Source organism: Lonchura striata, chromosome 20 (assembly GCF_050655825.1).
Source record: "Lonchura striata isolate lonStrDom1 chromosome 20, ASM5065582v1, whole genome shotgun sequence".
Classification (NCBI taxonomy): Eukaryota; Metazoa; Chordata; class Aves; order Passeriformes; family Estrildidae; genus Lonchura; species Lonchura striata.
In genome coordinates this window covers 1,588,895-1,611,854 of record NC_140722.1, presented here as the reverse complement: position 1 = coordinate 1,611,854, position 22,960 = coordinate 1,588,895, and the positions used below count along the sequence as shown (strand labels likewise).

At 51.5% G+C, this 22,960-nt stretch overlaps 1 protein-coding gene across 4 annotated transcripts; it reads left to right on the top strand.

The window, feature by feature from the left end:
- The first annotated feature begins 150 nt into the window (after positions 1–150).
- Positions 151–20,422, top strand: GGT7 (gamma-glutamyltransferase 7). Of its 4 annotated transcripts, none has more exons than XM_021536621.3 (16): positions 268–408; positions 2,557–2,646; positions 3,167–3,393; positions 4,493–4,644; positions 5,790–5,904; positions 6,424–6,491; positions 7,153–7,226; positions 7,652–7,845; positions 9,887–9,974; positions 10,995–11,122; positions 13,478–13,566; positions 14,351–14,494; positions 15,004–15,121; positions 15,625–15,762; positions 16,727–16,826; positions 17,744–20,422. In XM_021536621.3, exons 3-16 carry the CDS (start codon positions 3,226–3,228, stop codon positions 17,905–17,907), a joined length of 1,740 nt encoding a protein of 579 aa, XP_021392296.3. In that variant the 5' UTR covers positions 268–408; positions 2,557–2,646; positions 3,167–3,225; the 3' UTR covers positions 17,908–20,422. The 4 variants fall into 4 exon arrangements, with proteins under 4 accessions (XP_021392294.3, XP_021392296.3, XP_085413999.1 ...); XM_085557873.1 differs by having other exon boundaries at positions 282–408; positions 2,240–2,646; XM_021536619.3 differs by lacking the exon at positions 2,557–2,646 and having other exon boundaries at positions 151–408.
- The last annotated feature ends 2,538 nt before the right edge of the window (positions 20,423–22,960 follow it).

Below are 22,960 nucleotides of genomic sequence, written 5' to 3'. Positions count from 1 at the left end.
CGGGCCACGGAGCAGCCCCGGCAGGGCCGGCCCCTCTCCTCCGCCCCGAGCCCGGCCCCCGAGCCCGGCCCCCGAGCCCGGCCCCCGAGCCCGGCCCCCGAGCCCGGCCCCCGAGCCCGGCCCCCGAGCCCGGCCCCTTCCGGTGGCCCCGTTTGGGCGGGGCGGTGGGCCCGCCCGGGCGGCTGTGGGGCCCGGCGCGGCGTGACCCGGTTCGGGGTGGCGCGGCGATGGCGGTGCCGGCGGAGGCGGTGCCGGGCCGGCAGCGGGCCCTGGCCGCCGGCTCGCCCGTGGACTACATGAGCATCACCAGCTTCCCGCGGCTGCCCGAGGAGGAGCCGAGCGGCGCGGCCGAGAGCGGCCTCCGCGCCCGCAAGGAGGAGGACGCGTTCCTGGGCGAGCAGGACACGGGTGAGGGGCGGCGGCAGAGCCCGCCCGCGGCCCCCGGCACCCCCGGCCCTCGGCCCCGCGCCCGGAGCGCGGCTCCCCGGCTCCCACCGTCCCTGCGGCCCGGCCCCGCCTTCGCCCTGAGGGACGGAAGGCAGCCAGAGATCCAGGGGCTCGGCACAGAGCCTCCCAGGCTAGCCTGGAATGTGCCCTCCCACAGCCTGCTTGGCCTTCCAGCCTGGACCATTTGTGCATGGCCTTCTTGCATGCTCCTTGAGCATCTCTCCACCTGGGATGCTCCTTGAACATCCCACCCCCGGCTCTTCCCCGCCCCGGGGTGCTCCTTGCACATCCCTCAGCTTCATCCCTTCGGTGTTCAGCTGGAATAAAGTCAGGTGATCATTTTTCTGTAAGAAAATCCTCTGCCTATTTTTAACTGATTGCTTCCTCCTCCATAGTTGAGAGAAATGCCGTTTCTCCCCCATGTCGTGTTTCTTCAAGCGGTACTGCCCTTCACCCCTGGGGCTGGTTACCGGTCCGGTGCCTGTCAGCCCCCAGGCCCGTGTCTGCACAGCCCCAGGCACCCCTTGCCCTCTGCCCTGTCCCACTATGCCCACGGGTGAAACTCCCATTGCCCATTCCCACCCTGTGCTCTCCTGACTATCAAGGTAAAGCCGCTGCCTGCAGGAGTGTGGGAGCAGCTCTCCTGGAAGCACGAGGCCTCTTGTCACACAGCCAGAATCTGGTGCAGTTTTGGTAGTGCCAACACCTGCAGGTGGGGTGGCTGGAGAAGACACCTGCTGCTCTCATGACATTTGTTGCAGGAGCACCTGCAAAGCCCACCAGCAGCTCCAGTTTCTACTGTCCCCTCTGCAGCTGGAAAAAGTCACTTGGGAACAGAAGCAGCCCGCACAGCTAATGCACAGCTGCCCATCCCAAGACGAATGTGCATGCTTTGAAAGAGAAACCAACAAATCCCACTTGGCTTCTGTAGGGCCATGAAGGAGTTGTGGCTTTATGGGGAGCCAATGCTTTGGAGAACCAGAGCCACCTCAGGTCACACCATGGCTCTGCTGTCCCTATGCAACAGTGGTCACAGAGACTAAAAATAGGATGTCTGTGCCAGAGAATGGAGGTGCTTCGTGGTGGGAGGGCTGTGGTCTGCCCTCTTCCACAGTTTCTTCCTAGGTATTTGTGGCCCCTCATGCCAGGTTGGCCTGTCACCAGAGCAGAGGGGTGGTGTCCTGGAGGGATTGGGCAGAGGAGTCCATCTCACTCCTCACTGTTTCCCTGCAGGTGGGGCTGGGGCCCCACTCAGGTGTGCCAGGGGCTGTATGTGACATCCCACCCCAATGGCAGCCCCTGCCAGGCCAGTTGTGCCCCCCACTGAGGCCACCAGCCAGTCCTCCCACTCAGTCCAGCTCACTTAGACCAGATGAGCCCATGAGGGGCTCAGTGTGTGCTCAGAGACTCAGGCTGCAAAAGCTGAGCCTTTCCCAGTCCCACTCCTAAACCACCACAGCACAAATGAGATTAAATTCACCCTGAGGGATTCCCTGGCCGTGGGAGTTTACTCTGGTTGCAGCATCACTGAAGTTAAAACTCCTTCCCTCCCTGGCGTCAGGAGAGCTGCAGCCAAGTCAGGTTAATGCCATGACAAGGACTAGGCTGGCAGTGCCCAGAGCGATACCCAGCACCTGCCAGAGCAGACAGATAGGCAGTTGATGGGGGATGTGGGCTTTCCTGCTCGCTCCCCTTTCCTTTTCCAAATCCAGGAAACATCTATATGGAGGGACAAGCTTCTCATCTTGTCTTTTCTACTTGGTGCCTCTCTTTTTACGCTATGGATGCACAGAGTACTGCAACCCCTGAAAAAATTCTTCCAGGAGCCCTGGATGATGCCCTGAGCTACTTGGTCCCCTTCAAGCCCATGAAGGTTGGGCACGACCTCACAGTTGCCCCAGCAGCTCTGTGTGCCTGGAAGCAATGGGACGGGCAGGGCATCCTTAGTCCAGTGTCCACCCAGCACAAGGGCAGCAGCTGACACAGAGATTCAAGGCATCTTTCAGAGCAGAAAAGAGACTTTTTCATCCTGCTGAGGCCCAGCAGACCCCTGCCCCACTGCCTTCCCATCTTGGAGCTGGGTGTCCAGATTGTGGCTTCATTTTGCAGTGGGCCTCATCTGCCAGAGGAAGCAAGGAATTAAAGCAGAGTCCTTCCTGCAGCAGAGCGAGTGGATGTTCTGAGGCCTCCAGTTTGCAGGTTTGCTCCTCCCTGCCTTCGCTTCCCTAGAGGGATTTTTCGTGCCCAGGCCAAATGTTTTGCTTTACCTCTGTTTTGCTCAGGTGCTTTCGCTCAATCACAGCTCCAAGTAAAGCTGCTGCATCTTTTTTTGTATCTTAATTTCTTCTTCTTCAGTCTTGCTGTGTTTCAAAGACCAACATGTTTGCTCTGTTAAGAATTCCACCAAATGGAGCATAAGAGTGGGCCTATGACTGAAGGCTGATGAATGGACTGAAATGGAGTAAAAATTCAAGGGGTTGTTGTCTCTCTTAATCTCCAGGGAAATCAGTTTGGACTAACCAGAGCTAAAGAAAAGGATCAGTAAAATGACTCAAAGCAGTATGTGAGCCAGAAAGGCTCCCGAGAGCTGGGATCAATAGGGAAGGCGATAGTCATGCTGGAAGGGGCTCAGTGTAATGTTAGTGCTGGGTAAACACTGCAATAAGAGCCCCAAGTTGCTCAATAACTCACACCTGTTTTCTCCCTGTTGCCCACAAAGACCCAGACTCCTTCCTGAAGTCTGCGCGTCTCCAGCGCCTGCCCTCATCCTCCTCAGAGATGGGGAGCCAGGACGTGTCCCCTCTGCAGGAGACCAGCAAGGACCCCTTCTCAGGAGACTGCAGCTGCCGGCAGGATGGGCTGACCGTCATCATCACCGCCTGCCTGACCTTCGCCACAGGTGTCACTGTGGCCCTCATCATGCAGATCTATTTTGGGGACCCTCAGGTAAGACATAACAGTGGCTTTATGGCTGGGCTTTGGCTCCAAAGATGGGAGAGTTCCCTGACTTTCCTCCTGGTCAGCAATTTGGCAAGGGGAGTACTGGGGAACCATGTCTGGTGTCTGTGAGGCCCTGGGTGCTCAGTCTCCCCCTGGTTCCACCCCAAACTGGCTTGAAAGCCTTTTCCTGCACCTGGAGGTTGTGCTTGGGGAGCTGAGCCAGACTCTCAGAGCTTGCCCCATGGCCAGGGTGTGGTGGGCTGTGTCAGGCAAGTTTGGGGGTGCTGCTGGGGCGGAACAGGCAACCCCACTGCTGTGACTGCAGCTGCTGTTTGAGCCAGATGGGAGTGCTTTCAGAAAATAATCTTTAGTTAAACAGTAGGCATCTTGTCCACTTGGACAGAGTTGTGTGGATTATGGACATACATGCTGAGATTCACCTCTGGAAGATTCATCCAGGACTAAGCAGGGAAATAGCTGAAAATACAGGTGAACCTCCCGCTGATCTGTCCCACGGCCCAGTGCTAGATTACACAGCCAAGGCAACATGGCCATGGGATTGGATCCTCCTGCAGAACCTCTGCCAGGGTCACAGTCAGCCAGGAGTCACCATCTCCGCATGCTGCTGTGGCCCTTCTGTCTTTGCATGTCCCCAGGCCAGCCTGGCTCTTGTTGAGATGCTGCAATTTTTATCATAGGGATGAAATCAACTCTTTAAAGTATCATGGGACTGCATTAGCACAGCTCTGGCACAAGGATGAGAACAAGCTGTAGTCTGGGGGCCTGCTGCATTCTTTCTAGCTGTATCCCCATTCTTGGTGACTGCCTCGCTGCAGCATAGGGACAGCTCTGGGCTTGTGAGGGGCAGAGGGAGATGTGGCCCCCCAGCCTGGTGCCCTGAATGTGGAAAGCTGTCTGAACTGGTGGCTGTGGCTACCTGCAGCTGCGCTGGAGCGGGGATGGGCCAAGGGACGTACAGTTCCCACTGGCATTTGTTGGATCAGCCACGGCCTCGGTGCTGGCCCCAGGCCTTGGGTGCCACATCAGTGGGTGCAGTCCTGGGCAGGACCAGCCCTGCCTAGCACAGCCCTCTGGTGTCTGGCAGCTGTTCCACCGCGGCGCTGTGGTGACGGACGCTGCGCGCTGCACCGCGCTGGGCACCCACGTGCTGGCCAGGCACGGCTCCTCGGTGGACGCAGCCATCGCCTCGGCCCTCTGCGCCGGCATCATCAACCCCCACACCTCGGGGCTGGGAGGGTAAGTGTGGGGCACTCGCCCTCTGCTCTTGTCTTCGGGTGTCCTCAAGGGAGTGGTTTTATGGAGTCCCAGACTGGTTTGGGTTGGAGAGGCCTTAAAGCCTATCCAGTCCCACCACCTGCCATGGACAGGGACACCTTCCATTATCCGAGGTTGCTCCAAGCCCCATCCAGCCTTGGACACTTCCAGGGATGAGGCAGCCTGGAAATCAGTGCCTGGTTCCCCCACCCTCATACAGAGGAATATTTCTTCCAAATACCTGATGTAAACCTGCCCTCTGTCAGTGTAAAGCCATTTCCCCTTGTTCTGTCACTATCTGCCCTTGTAAAAAGTCCCTCTGCAGCTGAGAAATGTCTCTGTGGCAGTGCCAGGCTCAGGGTGTGGTGCCAGGGCTCTGACATCAGGCAGTGGATGTGTCCACAGGACAGAGACCCCCAGGCATGGAATTGTTTCTGCTGTAGTGGCTGCAAGGAGCATCCAAGCCCCAGTCTTGAGAGGGCTGGTCAAGGGCAGAGGAAGACATGGCCCCCCAACTACATGAGCTGTGCCAGGAGCTACAGACACCCCGGGCTCAGTCCCAGTGCTTTCAGAGCCTAAGTCCTGCCTTCCACAAGCTCTGCTCCTGAGGCTGAGGTTTGAGCCCAGCTCCAGGAGGCTGCCAGGGAGGGGTGTCCTTCTCACAGCCCTCATTCCCAGGGTAGCATCCATGTGAGCCTGGTGCTCCTAGCTCTGCAGGAGGGCTCAGGAGCATTGCATAAACCAAAGCCACCTGATCACTGCTCCAGCTGCACCACCCATTGCTGTTGTAAGCAAATACCCTCTTTTGTTGCAAAACTGCTCAGATGAGAAAGAAAATCCCAGATGGTCCCAACCTGGCAGTGGAACAGAGCCAGTGGCTCCCTGGCCAGGCAGGCAGGGACTGCTCCACCCTCACCAGGCTCAGCACAGGACTGCCCGTGTCCCACACCAACCCTGCTTTGGCTGTCCTGGTGTGTGCCCTAGGGAAGGACAGCAGCATTCCCTGCTACTCCATCACCCTGTGGCTGGTGCTGGTGACCTGCCTCAGCACCCGTTGTCTCACTGGCCCTGGCCTCAGTGCTGCACAAGCTCTACCGGTGCCACGCCCTGACCCTGTCTCGCCGCAGGGGCGGGGTGATGCTGGTCCACGACATCCGCAAGAACAGGAGCTGGGTGATCGACTTCCGTGAGGTGGCTCCCCTGGGCATCCCACTGGAAGGGGACCTGCAGCAGGACACCAAGGTGAGAACCAGTATCCCACAGCCATTGTCTCCAGGGCTGTTGTCTCCAGCTCTCCTCTCTCTAACTCGCAGGCTGAGGTGCAGATGCCCAGCAAAGCAACAAGAGATCTCTCTCATCATGGGAGATCCTGGGCCCTACAGACGTGGAGAATCTAGGGAAAACACTTCTTTTTCAGCCCCAAAATGCCTGAAGAGCTTTGGAGAGTAAAGAGGTACATCTCTGTGGCAGCAGGGTGCTGGGAGAACAAGAGCCCCAGGAAGGAGCATAATTAAAGGTTGTTCTGCTGAGTTATCTCTCCTGAACAAACTGGTTTGAGAACAAGATTGAATTTGCCTCTCTCTCCTTCCAAGATCTTTTGTTCCATAGTAAAGTGTGTTGCTGCAGACCTCTTCCCCTCTCCTGACTATGCAGATAATTCCAAAGTAAACATGATTTGCATCTTCCCTTGCAGTTGGGGACCATGTCCTATGTCCTCATGGAAAGGAAACTGCTCTTCCTTTTTGTCCTTCTGTTTTACAGCCAGGTCTGCTCGTAGGGGTGCCAGGCATGATCCAAGGAATGCACAAGGCACACCAGTTACATGGCAGGTAAGACATGAGGCTGGCACAGACTGTGCCCTGGGGTCCCTGTGAGAAGCTGGCAGCACATGAGCCCTTGCCATCAGACCATGTTCTCAGCCATCAGTCAAAACCATTAGCTAAGAGGTACTTGGAGGATTGTGTTGAAAGAGATGTTTATTTTTTTTGCTATTTCATGTACAAAAGAGAAAATTCAGCTTGGTCATGTTTTCTGCAAAGTGAGCTGTTGGCTAAGAAGATGTACAATAAATGTTGTGTTAAAGCTGCAGCACATGGCTTGCATGTCTGTGCATTTTCATTCTCTTTTTAGCTGGATCCTAAGAGGTTTGCCTGTCCTTGGTTCGCTGTTGGGATACGGAGGAATCTGAATGACTTGCTCACAACCAGAGCCTGGCTTGAGCTTTTGCTGCTGAGACACCCCTTCCCACATCCATGCACTGCCATTCCTCTCTGGGTCACATCCTGGAGTACTGACATGTTCCTGTTAAGGAGAAACACAAGCAGTGAAAGCTCAGTCCTTTTGGCCACTGCTGACCCTACAGCCAGGAGCTTCCCAGGAGTCTCCCAGGAGCCCCTGACTGCAGAGCCAAGCCCTGTGTTTGTTCCCCACCACCCTTCCCCACTGCACTGCTCCAAGGCCCATTTCTCCTTGTCCTCTCTCCCTTGGCAGGCTCCCGTGGTCCGAGCTGCTGGGCCTCACGGCCGGTGTCGCCCAGAATGGCTTTAATGTCACGCATGACCTGGGTGAGTACCTGATGGGCAGCTCAGGGCAGTTCACTGTACAAGGTAGCTGGGGATGCAGGGGGTTAGTCACGGGAAATCAGGGCTTTGTGGACATGGAGATTGGATGCTGTTGGGAGCTGAGTGATGCGTGAGCCTGTCTGCCAGGAGACAGTGTGGTGGCGGCCAAAGGGGAGCCCTTTGCCATGACCTGGCAGTGCCAGGGCAGAGCAGCCACGCTGGGCAGTGCCCAGGGCCAGGCAGGGAAGGATGCTGGGGTTTCTTTGGGTTTCTTTCCCAGTTCCAAAGGATCAATGATCCAGCTCTTCTCTAGGGCCTGAGGCAGCCGCAGGCCTCCAACATCCCCATCAGATGCACAGTGACTCCAGCTCCTTTGTGCCTTCCTGACCCCTCCATTTTCTGGATGTCCTTCCCCTTCTCACCTGCAGCCAAAGCCCTGAGTGAACTGAAGGACCTGAACTACTCGGAGCGATTCCAGGAGATCTTCCTGCCGGATGGGCAGCCCCTGCTGCCTGGGATGTTTGTCCGGCGCCTGGACCTGGCAGCCGTGCTGCAGCTGCTGGGGGCAGAAGGGGTGTCAGCCTTCTACAGAGGAAACCTGACCCAGGAGATGATCTCTGAGGTGAGCCAGGACTGCCCCTGGCACCTGCCGGCCTGGGTCTGCCACCTGCTTAAGGTGACAAACTGGAGATAAGCCAAGTGCCAGCACAATGATGGGGACAGATGCCTCCTTTTCCTTTCCTGTCCCTGAAGTAGTGGGAGTGACACACAGGCCATTTCCACAGTCGACAGAAGTGAAACTTCCATTTCCTCTATAACTAGGACAGTCTGGAAGAAAAACAAAAATCATTTACAATTTTGGGCTCTGGGCTCTGTTCACTTGGAGGACAAAGCCTTTTCCCTCAGAACAAGAGGCTGTTGAGAAACAAGTTGTTGTGTTTAATGGGACTGTAAGATACAGACTCCAGGAAGAAGGTTTAAAAAACACTGAGTCTTGTGAATAGAGGATTAGAAAGGCTTGGTCCCACTTGGGGTTGCCCTAGTTTAACTCCTGCTAGAGGTGCTCTGGAAAAAATATCAGAACAGACAAAGTAATTCTGGTAAAAAAACACCCCCAATAAACCATAACAACTTTTATGTCTGTGGCTGCAGTCAGGGTAGTTGGAGCACCATTTTGAGCCACAGTGGCTCAAGTGATGCTCCTTCAATAGCTCATCAAGCATCTGGAATGTTTTCATTCCACTCAAGCCTCAGACATCTGTGGGCTCTGTATTTGGAAATCTACAGTTTACCTGAATATAGCAGAGGTGAAGAATGAGGAGCAGGAAGAGTCCCAAATTTGTAAGCATCCCCACAGCTAAACCCTGCTTTGTCACCGTGTTCCCCTGACCTGGGGGCTGCTGCAGGGAAGCACAAATTTTCCGTGGCAGAGCAAGGCCCAGGGTTGCCACATCGAAGACCCTGACAAGCTCTGGGATCCAGTGCACAGTTCCAGCTTTGGTTGCAGAGCAGAGTGCTACCTTCACAAAATGTTTATTGTTCCAGTATAGGGAGGGCATCCATCTGGTGAAATCAACAGCTCCAAAATATCCACTCTTTGCTTCCAGGCACAGGTGCAAAATAGTGCTCTCTGGGTAATTTGGGATGTCTGTAGTGTGTGGCTGACTGGGACTTCTTCCCCTTCCTCTGCTCCTTGTGCCCCATTCCCCACTAGCTGGGTCTGGGGAGCCAAGGTCCTGGCTCAGCACAGCCCTGGGGTTCAACCAGCTTTTTCTCTGGGAAAGAAACAGGGATCCCAAGTAGGAGAGACATCTTTAGCAGCTTTGGGGTTGCTTGACGTTCTGGCCCCACAGCATGCCCTGCATTAGCTGTCCTGCTCCAGTGTTTCATTCAATTTTGCCAGAGGAGTTTTCCTGCCCAGGAAGCTGTCTGGGTTAGAGATCAGAGCATGCAGGCATCTGAACGATTCCACCCTCTCCCTGAGAGTGTTGTCCAAACACACCTGGAGCTCTGGCAGCCATGGGGCCATGCCCATTCCCTGGGGAGCCTGGTCAGTGCCCCACCCTCTGATGGTCCTCCCTCATCTCTATCATGACTCAACCACAGAAGACCTGCAGTGGAGAGAATGGCCCACCTTTCCTGTACCAACCCTGGTGCGTTGTACCTCTGACAGGAATCTTACAGGAAGGCCAAGGCTACAGCAGACCCACTGTCAGCTGAAATAATTTCAAATAGGGTGGGAATGGTGATTTTTTTAGTTGAGATTTCTAGTGATGGCCACCTGCTACACCCAAGCTCCTTGTCTCCTGGATCCATAATCTTGGCAGTATTCAATACCCCTTAACACACTCCTGTTTGCCAGCCAGGGCAGAGAAGGCTGCAGGACATCTCTTCCTGGGCAGACAGAATGTCCTGGGAGCACCATTGAGGTGAGTGAGCTTTTGGAGGGGAGTGCAGAGCCTTCCTGTGATGCTGAACAGTGAGCCAGGTCACCAGGGCTGTGAAAGCACAGATTTCCAGGTTCCTAAGGAACCTGGCAATTGGCTCAGGAATCTCAGTGGAGTGGGTTTGACACTGAGGGATGTGTTGTCCTGGGCCAGCACAAGGAGCACAGAGGGCCTTGACCCATCCTGCTCAGTGTGCACTGCTTTGCTCTCATGCAGGTCCACAACTACGGAGGAGTCTTGGTGGAGGAAGATTTCAACAATTACAGTGTCACTGTGGAGGACCCTGTGCACACAATCTATCAAGGTACACCCTCACCTGTCACCGTGCAGTGCCAGGGGAAGGTTTTCTTCACTTTGCAAGGGGTGGCAACAGCATTGAACAAGAGTGGCAGGCAAAGCTGTGCTGAAATATCTGCAGAAAGTCAAAGCTGTGCTGAAATGTCTGTAGAAGGGCCTTCCAGAGTTTCCTGCTATTCCCTGCTGACACTGATATATCATGGGCAGTTCAGGAGATTTTCAGCACAAGGGAAATGCTTTTTCCCTTGAAGTCTAAAGAGGCAACATGGTCATATCTTGATGCAGTATCTCAGTAGAAGGTATTGTTGGACCTACAGCTAATGACAGTTCCCAAAGGGAAAAAAGTTAACTTTAGCCAAGAAGTTTCTAAAATGTCATTCTTTTCTAGCAGTCCCTGTATTTACCCTCCTTATAGCTGTAATGTTGCAAATTTTTTAGGTAGCCTTCCAGCATGTAAAAGGGGTTTATAAAAATGAGGAAAAGTGACTTTTAGCATGGGCAGATAGTGACAGGACAAGGGGAATAATTTCAGACTAAAAGAGAAGAGATTTAGAATAGATGTTAGGAAGCAATCTCTCCCTGTGAGGGAGGTGAGGCCCTGGCACAGGGCCCAGGGAAACTGTGGCTGCCTCATCCCTGGAAGTGTTCAAGGCCAGGATGGACAGGGCTTGGAGCAACCTGGGATAGTGGAAGGTGTCAGGGGGTGGCACTGGATTACTTCTAAGGTGCCTTCCAACCTAGACCATTCTGGTTCCTTCTCCATTCTTCCATACTGCAGTCTAGAAACCAACAGCCAACAAATAAGAACTGAATTTCAGAAGTAAAAAAAGCATCCCTGTTTGGGCTTCCTTCATCCTTCATGAAGAAACAGAAAGATAGAACAGGGCTGTTCTGGGAAACCCTTCTCAAATCATATTGCTTTCTATTATTTCCCCTCGAATCTGGAAGGGTTTCCCTGTCCTCATGGACGTGTGTTCTCACTGGATGGTGTCTGGCAAAAGCAGCTTCATTCCTCTTCCCTCCACAGGGCACCTTGTTTTCACCCCCCCACCTCCACATGCAGGTCCTGCACTGATCTCAGCACTGAACATCCTCGAGGGCTTTAACATCACAAGGCAAGGATCCAGAGGGAACATCTTGCACTTGATGGCAGAGGTAAGAGGAGGTTCAACATTTGCCTGAATTGGTTGTGCTGCTAGAGAATGATTTATTTATTTTGTGGTTGTACAAAAATGTTTATGGGTTATTCCCAGAGGAGAATGAGCAAACAGACTGCTAATATGTAAAACTGAGCAGTGCTGCTGTCTCAGAGGCTGAGCAATAGGATCTTTCCTGCTTAGGAAGAGCTTTTTTGGAACAAACTGTGGCTTTGTCCATTTCTTGTATGCGATCATCTCTGCAGAATGACCCCACAGGACCTGAGGATGGTCCCATCGAGAGCTGGAGGATGGTTCCTCCACCTCTTAGCTCCAGTGGCCCTGGCCATTGCGGAGCACCCATGTGCACTGAAAGGTGTGATGCAGGAAAAGCCTCTACATGGTGATGACAAGGAAAATTGACCCAATACTTCACATATTTAAAAAGTTTACATTTTTGGCCATCTCCTGATCTCTGAAGTCCAGAATTTTTCCAGTATTTAGGACTGTCCTACCAAAACCTTGAAGCTTTCCAGGGTGTTGAGCAAGTGCTCTCATGTCTCCTGCTCTGTAAGCAAAGTTGTTGTCTTAGATGTTCACAGATCCACAGATGGGATTTATGAGTTGGGAATTTACAGATCGACAGCTGAGCTTTATGAGCTGGGAATTTTAATTGATGATTTAACTACATCCTTGCAGCAGACAAGACAATGAGTGCTTGGAAGTGTCTCAGCAAAAATGCAGCAACTGGAGATGTTATACACTATGCAGAGGCACAGAAGGTTGACTCACCTGAGTCATTTTTGAGCTCTCTTCAGGAAGGTTTGAGTGAATCTATTTCCTCTGCAAAAAGTTTCACCTGCTGGTTATCCTGGAGCAGCAACCTCCAACTCCAAGGCAGTCACTTCAGGAGATGTGTAACCCTGATTGCCTGAGTCCCATAGCCGAACATATGGCTGAAGTTCAGTGCTAAGCCAGCTTCAGGTATCCAGCCCTGGAACAACCAGGACCAAGGTTAAGAGGTCCTTAACCTCTGGGGTGGAAGTGCTCTGCTGTTTCCATGGAGCTCTTCCCTGGCCTCCAAGCCCTTGCCCCCCCGACACGGCGTGGTAGTCAGGACACTGCTCCATGGAAATGCTGCCTTCTCTTCTCCAGAGGTTTGCCACATTCTACTCTCCACACAGTTGATAATGAAGGAGAAGCTGTTGCTGTGTGGCACATTCCAGATAGCAGTCACATCTCGCTGGCTGCCTGCAGGGGAGTGGGCTGTTCTGGATCCTGAACGACCATAGCACAACTTGCCAGCTGAATGTTGAGTGTGTTTTTGCTCAGCCTTTCTCTCTCAAGGCTGGCTTGGCTGAGGAGCAGATCCTCATTACTCTGCTGTGGTCCTAGGTCTGGATAAACCATGTCCTTTGAAATTGTATCTGCCCATTTTCAATGGAGCGGCTCAGGCTAGGTTCTGCATGTCTGAGAAACCAAATATTTTCCTCCTTCTGCACGTTCATTCCCTGATGTGGGCTGGGACTAATGCTTTCTGTTCAAGCCCTTTGGATGGTTTACAGCCAGCAGCTGGGGAGCAGAACAGCTCATTTCTGCTCACCACTGGTGCTGGGCCAGCAGAGCTGGGGTCCAGAGGCAGTAGCGAGCCCAGCACCCCCTGTCCCATTGGGATTCAGTCTGATCTCTGCTATTGTGGCAACCACTCAGGAATGGAAAGAGAAGGTAAATGGCATCCTGAAGACCCTGTGTGCCAGCTGGCAATGAAGCTGAAGCACTGATCTGGACATCAGCTCCGGCCAGGGATGTTGCACTTGTGGCTTCCCACTGCCAAAGGACAGGGTTAGATGGAATATAGGGAAGAAATTCTTCCCTATATGAGAATGGTGAGCTGCTGGCAGAGTTTGCCCAGAGAAGCTGTGGCTACCACAGCCCTGGTAGCATTCAAGACCAGGTTGGAGAAACATGGGAAAATGTTCCTGTGTATGTCAAGGGGGTGGAATGTGATGAGCTTTAAGGTCCTTTCCAACTCCAACCATTCCGTGATTCTGTGGCCCTACAAATGCTGCTGGATTCATTGGGCTCCTCCAGCACAGTTTGCCATGCTGGACTGAGGCTCCATGGTTCCCATACCCACATGTGGCAGCCCTGTGCACTGCGGTATTCCCAGAACCCAAACTTCGGGTAATTTTTCTTCATAAGCTTTAGCCAACACACAGGACACCAGAAACGTCTTCTAGTTTGGAGGATCAGAAGTTGTATTTCCAGGGCCACATAAATACTTTTCCTTTACCCTCCCCTCTCCTTTCCTCTCTTTTCCTCTCCTTCTCTTCTCCTCTCCTCCTCTTCTCCTTTCTTTCCTTTCTTTCTTTAGACACTAAAAATAGCCCTGAGTCTGGCAAGCAACCTGGGAGACCCATCTGGTGACCTGTCTGTCACTCACACAGCAGAAGGCATGGTGAGGTAAGTCTGAGCGGGACAGGCAGGTGACAGTTGCGGGATGTGTGGGTTGGATATTGTTCCTGGGTGTGCTGTGCCCTGAGCTTTTTCTCCCTTTGTTTTATGAAGGAAAGGTCAGACCTTGAGTGTCCTCCCAGGGCTCATTCTTTTACATGGGAAAGGATCACAGCTGATCACAGGCACGGGGCTCTGGGGATGGGTCACAGGGTGTTCTTACTCAGAGGTTTCCTGGAGCCAGCTTGAGCTTGAGGGTTCCTCCCAGTTTGCCAGACCTCTAAACATTCCCTTTGAGTGGATTAGACAAACAGCTATTCCTGTGGGCATGGCCACATGTGCCACTTCTGCCTCTCCCTGTCCCCTCTGTGGGGCTCGGGGCCTTGCAGAACACCCAGATGTGCAGGAGAGGCCAGGCCTGGGGTTTCAGCCCAGCTTCCCACCTCAGAGCCAGGTTTAGCTACAGCTGGTGTTTGGGCTGGGCCTGGCTTGTCTTCCTGCTGAAGACTGGCATTCAGCTGGGGTTGTCCTCTTGGCCCTTGTGGGTGGGTTTACTCCTGCTGAGGGCAAACGGGTAGACAGAGCTGTTGGAAGTTCATGGCAGACTGAGTGCCTCTCTGTGCAGACCAAGCCACCTTGTCACCCCTTCCTTCCCCGGGGTGAACCAAAACAGCCCCCTAACCTTTTGCAGCCCCTCAGGGACACCTGGCCCTAGCTGTGTCAAGGCACCAGGACACATCCAGCTCCCCAGGCTCATGGCTTGCTTTCCTCTCTCCCTCCCTCCTTGCTGAAGTAAATCAGAAGCCAATTCCCTGCGCCAGCTGATCAATGACTCCCGGTCCTTCCTGTCCATGCCTCACTCCCCCCTGGAGAGCGGGGCTGCTGCCAGCCAGGTCCTGGTCATGGGCCCCGATGACTTCATCGTCGCCGTGGTGAGGTAAAGGCTTGGCCTCTTCCCTTCACAATAGCTCGGGCTGGGAGCAGGGAGCAGGGAGTCGGATTCAGGAGGACAGGGTGAGACCAGACCTGGAAGAGCCAGGCTGTTCTGTCCCAGTCAATCCTGCAGCAGAGGAATGGGAGTGGGACTGAGATGTGTGGGCTGGTGCTGCTCTGCCCTGTGCAGTCCTAGAGCCCTCTGACAATGGAATATGGCTGCAGTGGCCTCTACCTGCTCCCTGGGGAGACGTAGTGGCAAAGGTAGGGCTGATGGAGGCAGATCCATCTCAGCAAGGGGAATCCTCAAACATGGGGAGGGACAGAGCTGCTGTGGCGTATGTCTCCTGCTCCAAGGTGCATTGGTCTCTCCTCAGTCTCACCAGCACTAGAGAACCATCAAAGAATCTCTGTAAAGACAAGGTGGGACAGAAAGTTGGAGCCCTGAAAGCCTCGAGGTGTACAAAAATCTCTGGGATGGTTTTTATGAAATTTCCTTGTGTTTCTTTTCAGTTCTTTGAATCGTCCCTTTGGCAGTGGCATAGTAACACCCTCTGGAATCCTCCTGAACAGTCAGATGTTGGACTTCTCCTGGCAAAATAAAACAATGAACCACTCCATTCCCAGGCTGGTAATGAATGACATGACAATTCTTGATTTACCTTTTTTTTTTCCCCCATTTTTATTCTCATCTTCACACCAGTGGAACTATTTAATGCCTTATTAATAACAGAGACAACAGCATATAGAAAGCTGCTATTTTTCATTATATGAGCCACTGAAAGTGAGAAAACAGAGGGCTCCATGTCCATCAGTTATTATTACAATGCAGAATTATCAAACAGCGCTGTTACATACTTTCCCTGCTGCCCAGATGCACTTTAAGTAACAACGTGGACTTGTATTAAGCACTTTTCTTCATGAATTGTTGCTCTTCAGTTAAAAAGTAAGAGGTAGCAGGAAAAATATCTTCAGGTGTTGGAAAGAAACAAATGCAAACCTGTCCTGACAGCTTCCAGAGCTGCCTTATGCATTGTAAAGCCTCTTCTTTGGAAGAGGGTGGTGAAGGTTTGTTCCTTCTGTGGGAGAGTTGGCTTGTTGACATTTTTTGGTGCAACTTTTCCTCAACTGCAGCAAAACCTCCTTCAGCCTCGGAGGCGGCCGCGCTCCTTCCTGCTGCCCACCATCGTGCGGCCCTCCGAGGGCGTGTGTGGCACCTACCTGTGCCTGGGAGCCAACAACGGGGACAGAGGCCTGAGCAGCATCGTCCAGGTCAGTGCCGTGTCCTCCCAGAGCAGCTGCTCAGCTCAAGGCTGAGTAAGGTCCCCTCCTTTCTCTTCCTAATTGTCCCAGGCTGGGTCAAAACCGGTGGCCACAGGTTACTGGTTCAATCTTTGGTGTCACCAGTTCCACACTTTGGTTACTTCAAATCTCCAAGGCTTACCAGTTTACTTTTCTTGCACCTTTCCTGGTGGCACAACTCATAACTGTAGAGGAGAAGCATTTTGGCAAAATCTATAGTGGTTTTTTGTCATTGTAATACCTGTTCAAAACTCATCTTAAGGATGATTAAGAAAAAAATGAGCATTTTTTTATTCAGCGAATTGCAGGAAACTGGCAGCTCTTTAGCCTTTTCCATGTGCAAAACTCCTTTTAGTGCATTCCCAACTAAATTCTTCCAGCTCAACACTGAATATAAATTGGGCAGTTCCTCTTAATTTATGATTTGTAAGGAGGTGAAGTACTTGCCAAGAGCTTGATTGCATGTACAGCAGTAATAGATTGCTGAAAGGAAAAGCCTGAGCAGGGCTCCCAGTTTCCTTACCTTTTGGAAAGCATTCTTCAGAGCAAACCCAAAGCCAAGAACTGCTTCCAAGTACCTTGTTTGGAGAAGTCACATGCTGAGCTTTTGGCTGTAACAAACACTTCTTTAGAGCTTACATCATGTTCCAGACACACAACCCTGCTAGTTTAGCAGGAGCTATGTGACAAAAAGCCCATGCTATCCTGAAAATGTCCTGCTTTACAAGCAACAACATACAGGCCACATTCCAAGGACCTCTTAGTATGTGCACACCCCTGCAGCAGTTCATGCAGTTTAATAAGTGGTTCAAAATCTCCTTTGCCTGCTGCAGGTGCAGATGTTGGAGCCACCAATTTGGGGGATGCTCAGGAAGCTGGCTTCTCCTATTCTCATAACTTTTTTTATTATTGAGGATAATTTATTCCCTTGCAGGTTTTGGTAAATGTTTTAACATTTAACAAGAATCTGAGTGAAAGTTTGTCACTTGGTCGACTTCACCCCCAGCTTCAGTCCAACACCTTGCAGGTTGACAGTGAGTATGGATACTGGGTGGGGTGCTGCCTACAAATTCAGCAAATTTAGGAAAACAACAGGATTTTCCTAGCATACTGCAATGGAAGCACCACAGGTCACCGTGTTCTAGGGTCCCCAGGGGGGTGGAGGGTTTTGGGAAGACAAAAATCAGAATTCAACTTCTTCAAAGCTTGGAACCTTTGTTGAGCCATGTCCTTTCCTTCTCGTCTTGGAAATGCTTCCTGACCCCTCTGGCGCCACCTCTCCAAGCTCTGTCAGGTGCTTCTCCCCAGCCTTCCCACTGTCCCAGCTCATCTGCTCATGCCCTTAAATCCTTCTGGAGATCAGGTGCCATGGACAATATCTAAATCAACAAGATTGCAGCCTCAACTTCACCCAGACATGTGCTCAAAGCTTCCTGCACTTTATTCCCACTGACATAAATTATATTCCTTCACTTTTCAGTCCATGTCCCTTAATTCCTGCAGCTGGGAAGAAGGCAAGGCTTATGGAAAGGCCTGTAGCTTGACAGTGCTGAAAACACAGCGTCAGTGCTGGTGCTCTGCAGTCTGTACTGTCAGCTCTTGTCCTTGTTACTGTAAGTCTTAGTCTATTTGGTGTTTTTCACACTGCCCCAAACTTCACCAGAGCCAACCATAAGTGAAATTTGGTTCTCATTCCACACCAAATAGCCAAAGTTTCTGGTCTTTCCCATTTCAGAGGAAAATCTAAATAGTGCAGTGCACCCTGCGGACTTGGAAACTAAAATGGAATTAAATCTGAAACTTCACAAGGTCCTAATTTGTGAGTTTGGACATTGTGGAGGGGCAGCAGGCAGGTTCTCCCCACTGTAGGCCCCAGCAGTGTTAAGACAGACCTTTACATCACAGGCAACACTGGTTTCATTTACCAACTCCTCTTTTCAAATCCCTGCAGGTGAGTTTCCTGAAGAAGATATTGAATTTCTTGTGGCCAGGGGCCACCAGGTGGATAAAGTCCCAGTGGTGTCCCTGGTTCACGGGGCCAGGAGAACCAACAGTTTCATCATTGGCCTGAAGGACCCCAGGAGTGCAGATGCTGCTGGAGCCACGATCTTGTAGCAGCTCCCAGGGCTGTGTTCTGTGACCAAGGCTGACACAGAGCCCTGGGATGTGCATGCTCTGAAGTGGCCCCTTCTCCAGCCCCCATACTGCTGGGAAGGTGTTCTGCACTCCCCACCCCAACAGCGCCGGAGGAGTTGGCAGCTGCAACATCCATCTCTCTTTTTATTTTTCAATTATTTGGATTGCAAGCAGCCTCATCCTTGTTACAGGAGTGGCAGGAACACTTTTCTTTTGGCAGTCTCGCTAATAGTTCAGTCTTTCCAAAGCCCAGTTCTAGCCAGCATCTTACTTTTAGGGATCAGGAACATGAGCAAGGGAAAAAACAGCTGCTGCTGATGATGTTATTATGATGATGATTATCCTCATCTGTCTGTCTTTCCCAAGCTCCTTCTTTGCTTCCAGTGCAAGCCAGTAATTAACACAGCCTGATGTAGTGTTTGTAGATGCCTGCAGCTGGAATATTGGAGAGTCCTCTAATATTCCATCTGGGCCAGCTTGATTATTGCCAGTGTGCAGCATCCCAGGAAAGTTTTATGTGCCCACATCACTACATACCTTGAATTTTGGTAGTAAATATTTTGAATCTAGTTGCTGCACAGACTCACTAGCAGCCTGATTTTGCACCCAGAGCAATGGTTTTCACCAGCTCTAACAACTTCTTCCTCTAACAACTTTTGCACTCCACATCAGTTTTCTTACAGAGGTTCAACCTCCTCACTGGTGAATTTCTGATTAATGGTAGCAGGTTTAACTTTCTTAGACACTTTTTGGAGATATTAGCAGTACTCCACAGTGAAAAACCACAGATCACGGACTGAAGACCACATGGAGAGCATTTGGGTGGGTTCAGAGCTTTCCTTCCACTGCGTTATCTCAGTCTGTTCCAAAAGCCTGGGTCCTTCCTACAGAGAGGGTTGGGAATTTCTTCAGACTGAATTAATGGCTGTACCTTAGCTCTGTGTTTTAGTCCTAGTGAATCTACTGGAAAAGCTGAAGGGAGTGAGAGAAAAACTACAAACCAAACCAAACACTAGTGAGATAATTTTCTGTCCACAGCATGTAGTGAAAATAAAAGAATGCTCTTGCATTTCATGTCTGAAATTGATAAGGGAAGAATACCCCAGCTTATATTTGCACCAGGTCATTCAACCCACATTTGGACATTTCCTACTCTTTTTGCTGACTAGTTAGAGACACTTGGCACTAAAAAAATCCAGAGTTTGATAATTTTCTGCAGTCTAAAATGTGATGTTTTCCTTCATGGTGCAAATGCACCCATGGCCACTGTACATATTATATATGTATATATGCTTATGGTTGTCTTGCTCTTTGATTTGGTGATCACACCACTCACCCTGACCTTCCTCCCCAGGCACCCTGTGACACCCTGTTTGTGCCACCCTCTGGCACTTGATGGCATGGGCTGATTTTGGGGTGGTCAGGGCCACAAGGCAGATAATTGGACTCACTGTTCCTCAGAACAGCCCAGTGAAGCGTGTTGGGCTGAGTGAGAATAGAGGTGTTCTCGTGCTCTGCTGAAGTGCAGCCCCCACCCTGGGCAGCTCCTACTGACAGGACCATCAGCAGCATTTCCTGTTCCAAGTGCCTCCATGCCTGCAGCTGGGGCAGGGGAAGCACAATGTTATATCTGTGACGTGTTCTGTGCCACCAAGAAGAGACTTTCTTCACCACAGGGACACCAAATCTATCTATTTATTTCTCCGTCATCAACACTAGAGTTGGTCACTGGCCAAGGATGGAGAGTTTGTAAATGTGTCTTGGAACAGACCTCTCCAGGCTCCGTAGGAAGGGAAAGAGGAAGTTTTGTGCATTGAACCTCTGTGGGCGTTTCTGGTCTGCCCCAGCCCAGATCTGTCCCTCAGGCATGGAGGTTCTCTATGAACAGCTGCAAAATATGTGGTTGAGTCATTGTCAGTGCAGAACTTTGCATGAAATGTCACAAAACACTTTGAAAGATGAATTTCCTCCTTATTAACTCAATTCCCCAAATTCTGATGCTGGATACTGTGTATATGTTTGGGAGTAAAAGTTTTGGTCTTAATTCAAAAGGGCACTCCTATGTCCCAAATTACAATTTCACAGCAATTATCCAGAATCTTAAAATAAAGCATGTTCTGAAGTGTTCTGCTGGATCATGGTCTGCATTGCAAAAAAACAAAAAAACAAAAAAAAAAGAAAATTTAAAATAACTGGAAGATGAGACCTAGGCCCCTAGGTTTCAGCTAAAAGAAGTAAAGGTATTCCAAATTATTTCCTTTCTTTTTTTTTTTTTTCTGTTTGAAACAGTACAGATGTATCCAACATGGACACCTTTAATCTGCTAATTGACCCAGTGTCTGGTATTTTGAGTACATCTGTTGTGATTTGATTAATTCTACATCTAATGAATTTAAGATCTGATAAATTTAACATGAGGTACCAAGAAATACCTGATGTTTCCATTGGTACTGGTGAGATGGGCATTGTGAAATAAAGGGCTGTATTGCAGAGATGTGTGTGTGCAGAGTACCCGTACTGATTTCAGCCTGGCACTGGAAGGCATCTGACAGCTCTGAAGGAGAATTTGTCCTGAAACTTTGTCATGAAAGCGTCAGTGTCAGTCTCAGAACACAAAATACAAAGGGGCTGGGAAAAACGACGACAATTTTAAAAGGAACAAAATAAATACAAAGAAAGTAAACACATTTTAAAAAGATGCCTTTTCTAAATGTGACCAATTATGATCTAGAATGTGGCCAGCTTGTTTCTGCCCAGGTTTGCAGTGCTCCCTGTCAGTGTGTGCTGGTTTCACATGAGGATAAGCTGGAGCCAGGCTCGGCCATTGAGTTTTAGCAGTTTATCCATGTTTTTCCCAAGGGCTGAACGCCCCTCTCGAGCACAGGTGACAAACTGCCTGGTGCCTTTGGGCACTGCTGCTCACCCAGACACAACGAGCAGCCAGAGGGTGATGAGGTGGGAGCCAGCACTGCCCTCCTGCATCGCGGGGATGAGGATGCTTTGGGGTTTGGGTTGTGCCGTTCTGTTCCCATCACTGTCGGTGGGTGCCCAGACATGGAGCAGGACTGAGCCTGCCCTGCTCCCAGTGCTCCAGGTGGGGCAAGGGCCGCTGCTGTGGCCAAGGTGGCCAGTCACTGCTGGTGTGGCTGGGCACGGGCCACGGGACCCCTGGGCACGGCTGAAGAGCAGCCCTGGGTGCAGCGGTTGTTCCCGCACTGCCGCAGCTCCAGCAGCGCGCCCTGCCCGGGCCCGGGGAGCGGGCACTGCCAGGGCAGGGAGGGCACAGAGAGCCGCTGCAGCTCCGGGTCCCCCGTCCCCCGTCTCCAGGGGTGATGACCAGCGTGCTGCCGCTGTGCCGGTGTCACCTGAGGGGTCCCTCAGCTGGGGCAGCAGGTCTGAAAGTGCCACTGAGTGTTGGCCGGCCGGGTCGCCTTCGGTACCTGCTGGAGACTCCGCCCGGATCATCTCCGAGCCCCTTTGCGCTGCTGCCCAACTCGGCAGCGCTGGTCCGAGGGAGAAAGGGGAGACAGGCCTCGGCAAACACCCTGCACGGAAACCCACATCTCTTTTGTCAACATCAATACCACTGAGGGGTTGGTAACGTTTCGCAAAGAATCAGATGGAGCGGGAAGAGCTCCTGTAACACTCAGGCGTTTCCAGTGGTTTTGGAAAGCTCTTCCATACCTCAGTGATGGAAACTGGCCCCTAGCCAGGGAAAGGAAGGCTCTGACAAGGCAAAGCTGGTTTCAGAGGCAGGCACCATTAAAAATGAAGCACACTTGTTTGGAGGGCAGGTGGAGTAGGAGCACCAAAGCACTGACACATGCTGCCCTCGCAGGGCTCACCAGTGGTCACAGCACTTTTAGCAGATTGTTGTGGCAGAACTGACCCTGGCTGTCTGTGGGGAGCATCCCGTGTTACAACAGCTCCTGGGCAGCCACAGGCCTTCACCTACCTGGAGTGTTCCTGGCCCAGCCAGGACTCCCCAGCCAGCAAGTTCCACCTTTCCATATCTTCCAAGTCGAGGAGGAGAGACTCCTCTTGTGTAACCATTGTGTATTCTTGTGAACTCTTGTAACTCTTGTGAATTCTTGTGTAACCCTGCCTCACCTGTCACATCTGTGGCCAATTGCCCATGTCTCTCTTTCTCACCACACTCACACTTTACCAAAACACCAGATCCAAAGTGAGAGTGACTGCAATGCAACATATCTCTCTTCCTTCTCTCCAAGTGAGCATTGTACCAGTGTTACAGGGGAAATTATTTTGTTCAAGTCATTTTTCTGTGTAATACCTGTTGTTTGAAAATATGAAAATATGTGTAAACAAACCTACAATTTTGATTGTCATGATATCAAATGCATTTGTGTTCTGTTATGGACAATGAGACAACCTGTCTCTGCTGCAGGTAGCCCTCCTTCCCTGCACGAGCTCCAGCATCATTCTGTGTCATTGTTTTGCAGCAAAGCTTCAGCATCCCAAATAAACTGAGAGTCTGCTCCTGGATGAGTTTCTCAAACAGAATGACAAAAAAAATTACAGAATGGTTTGGGTTGGAGGGGACCTTAGAGACTATCCACTTCCAGCTTCTGCTCTGGGCAGGAACACCTTCCACTATCCCAGGTTGCTCCAGGCCCTGTCCAACCTGGCCTTGGACACTTGCAGGGATGGGGCAGCCACAGCTTCTCCTGTGTTGTTTATGCTGAACGAAGCCTAGGCAAGACCCAGGAATACTCAGGCTGTGTAGTAAACTCAGCTCTAGAGTTCAGCCTGCAGCATACTTTGCTGCAGGGATGTGATGTGGCAGGTCTGGAGCTGCCCCGTATTTCTTCCCTCTTGCATTATTCCACATCACATTATTCCATTTTCCCTACTGCCAACTGATGCCAAGGCCACCTGGGGGTCCTTCAACTGCCAGTCTCCAGCAGAGATGCCTCAAAAAGGTTTTTGGTTGTGTCCTGTCACCCTGGTGTCCCTTCAGCTCCACTTTCCTTTTGTTTCCTTACCCTTGTGACAAGGCTGTTCTAAGAGA

What these genes read in the sequence shown, in the direction of transcription:
- GGT7 (XM_021536619.3), top strand. Translation starts at nt 228, where the DNA reads ATGGCGGTGCCGGCGGAGGCGGTGCCGGGCCGGCAGCGGGCCCTGGCC. An exon ending in CCCAGGAGATGATCTCTGAG is followed by an intron (nt 7,846 to 9,886) that starts GTGAGCCAGGAC and finishes GCTCTCATGCAG; the next exon opens with GTCCACAACTACGGAGGAGT. An exon ending in GCCTGAGCAGCATCGTCCAG is followed by an intron (nt 15,763 to 16,726) that starts GTCAGTGCCGTG and finishes ATTCCCTTGCAG; the next exon opens with GTTTTGGTAAATGTTTTAAC.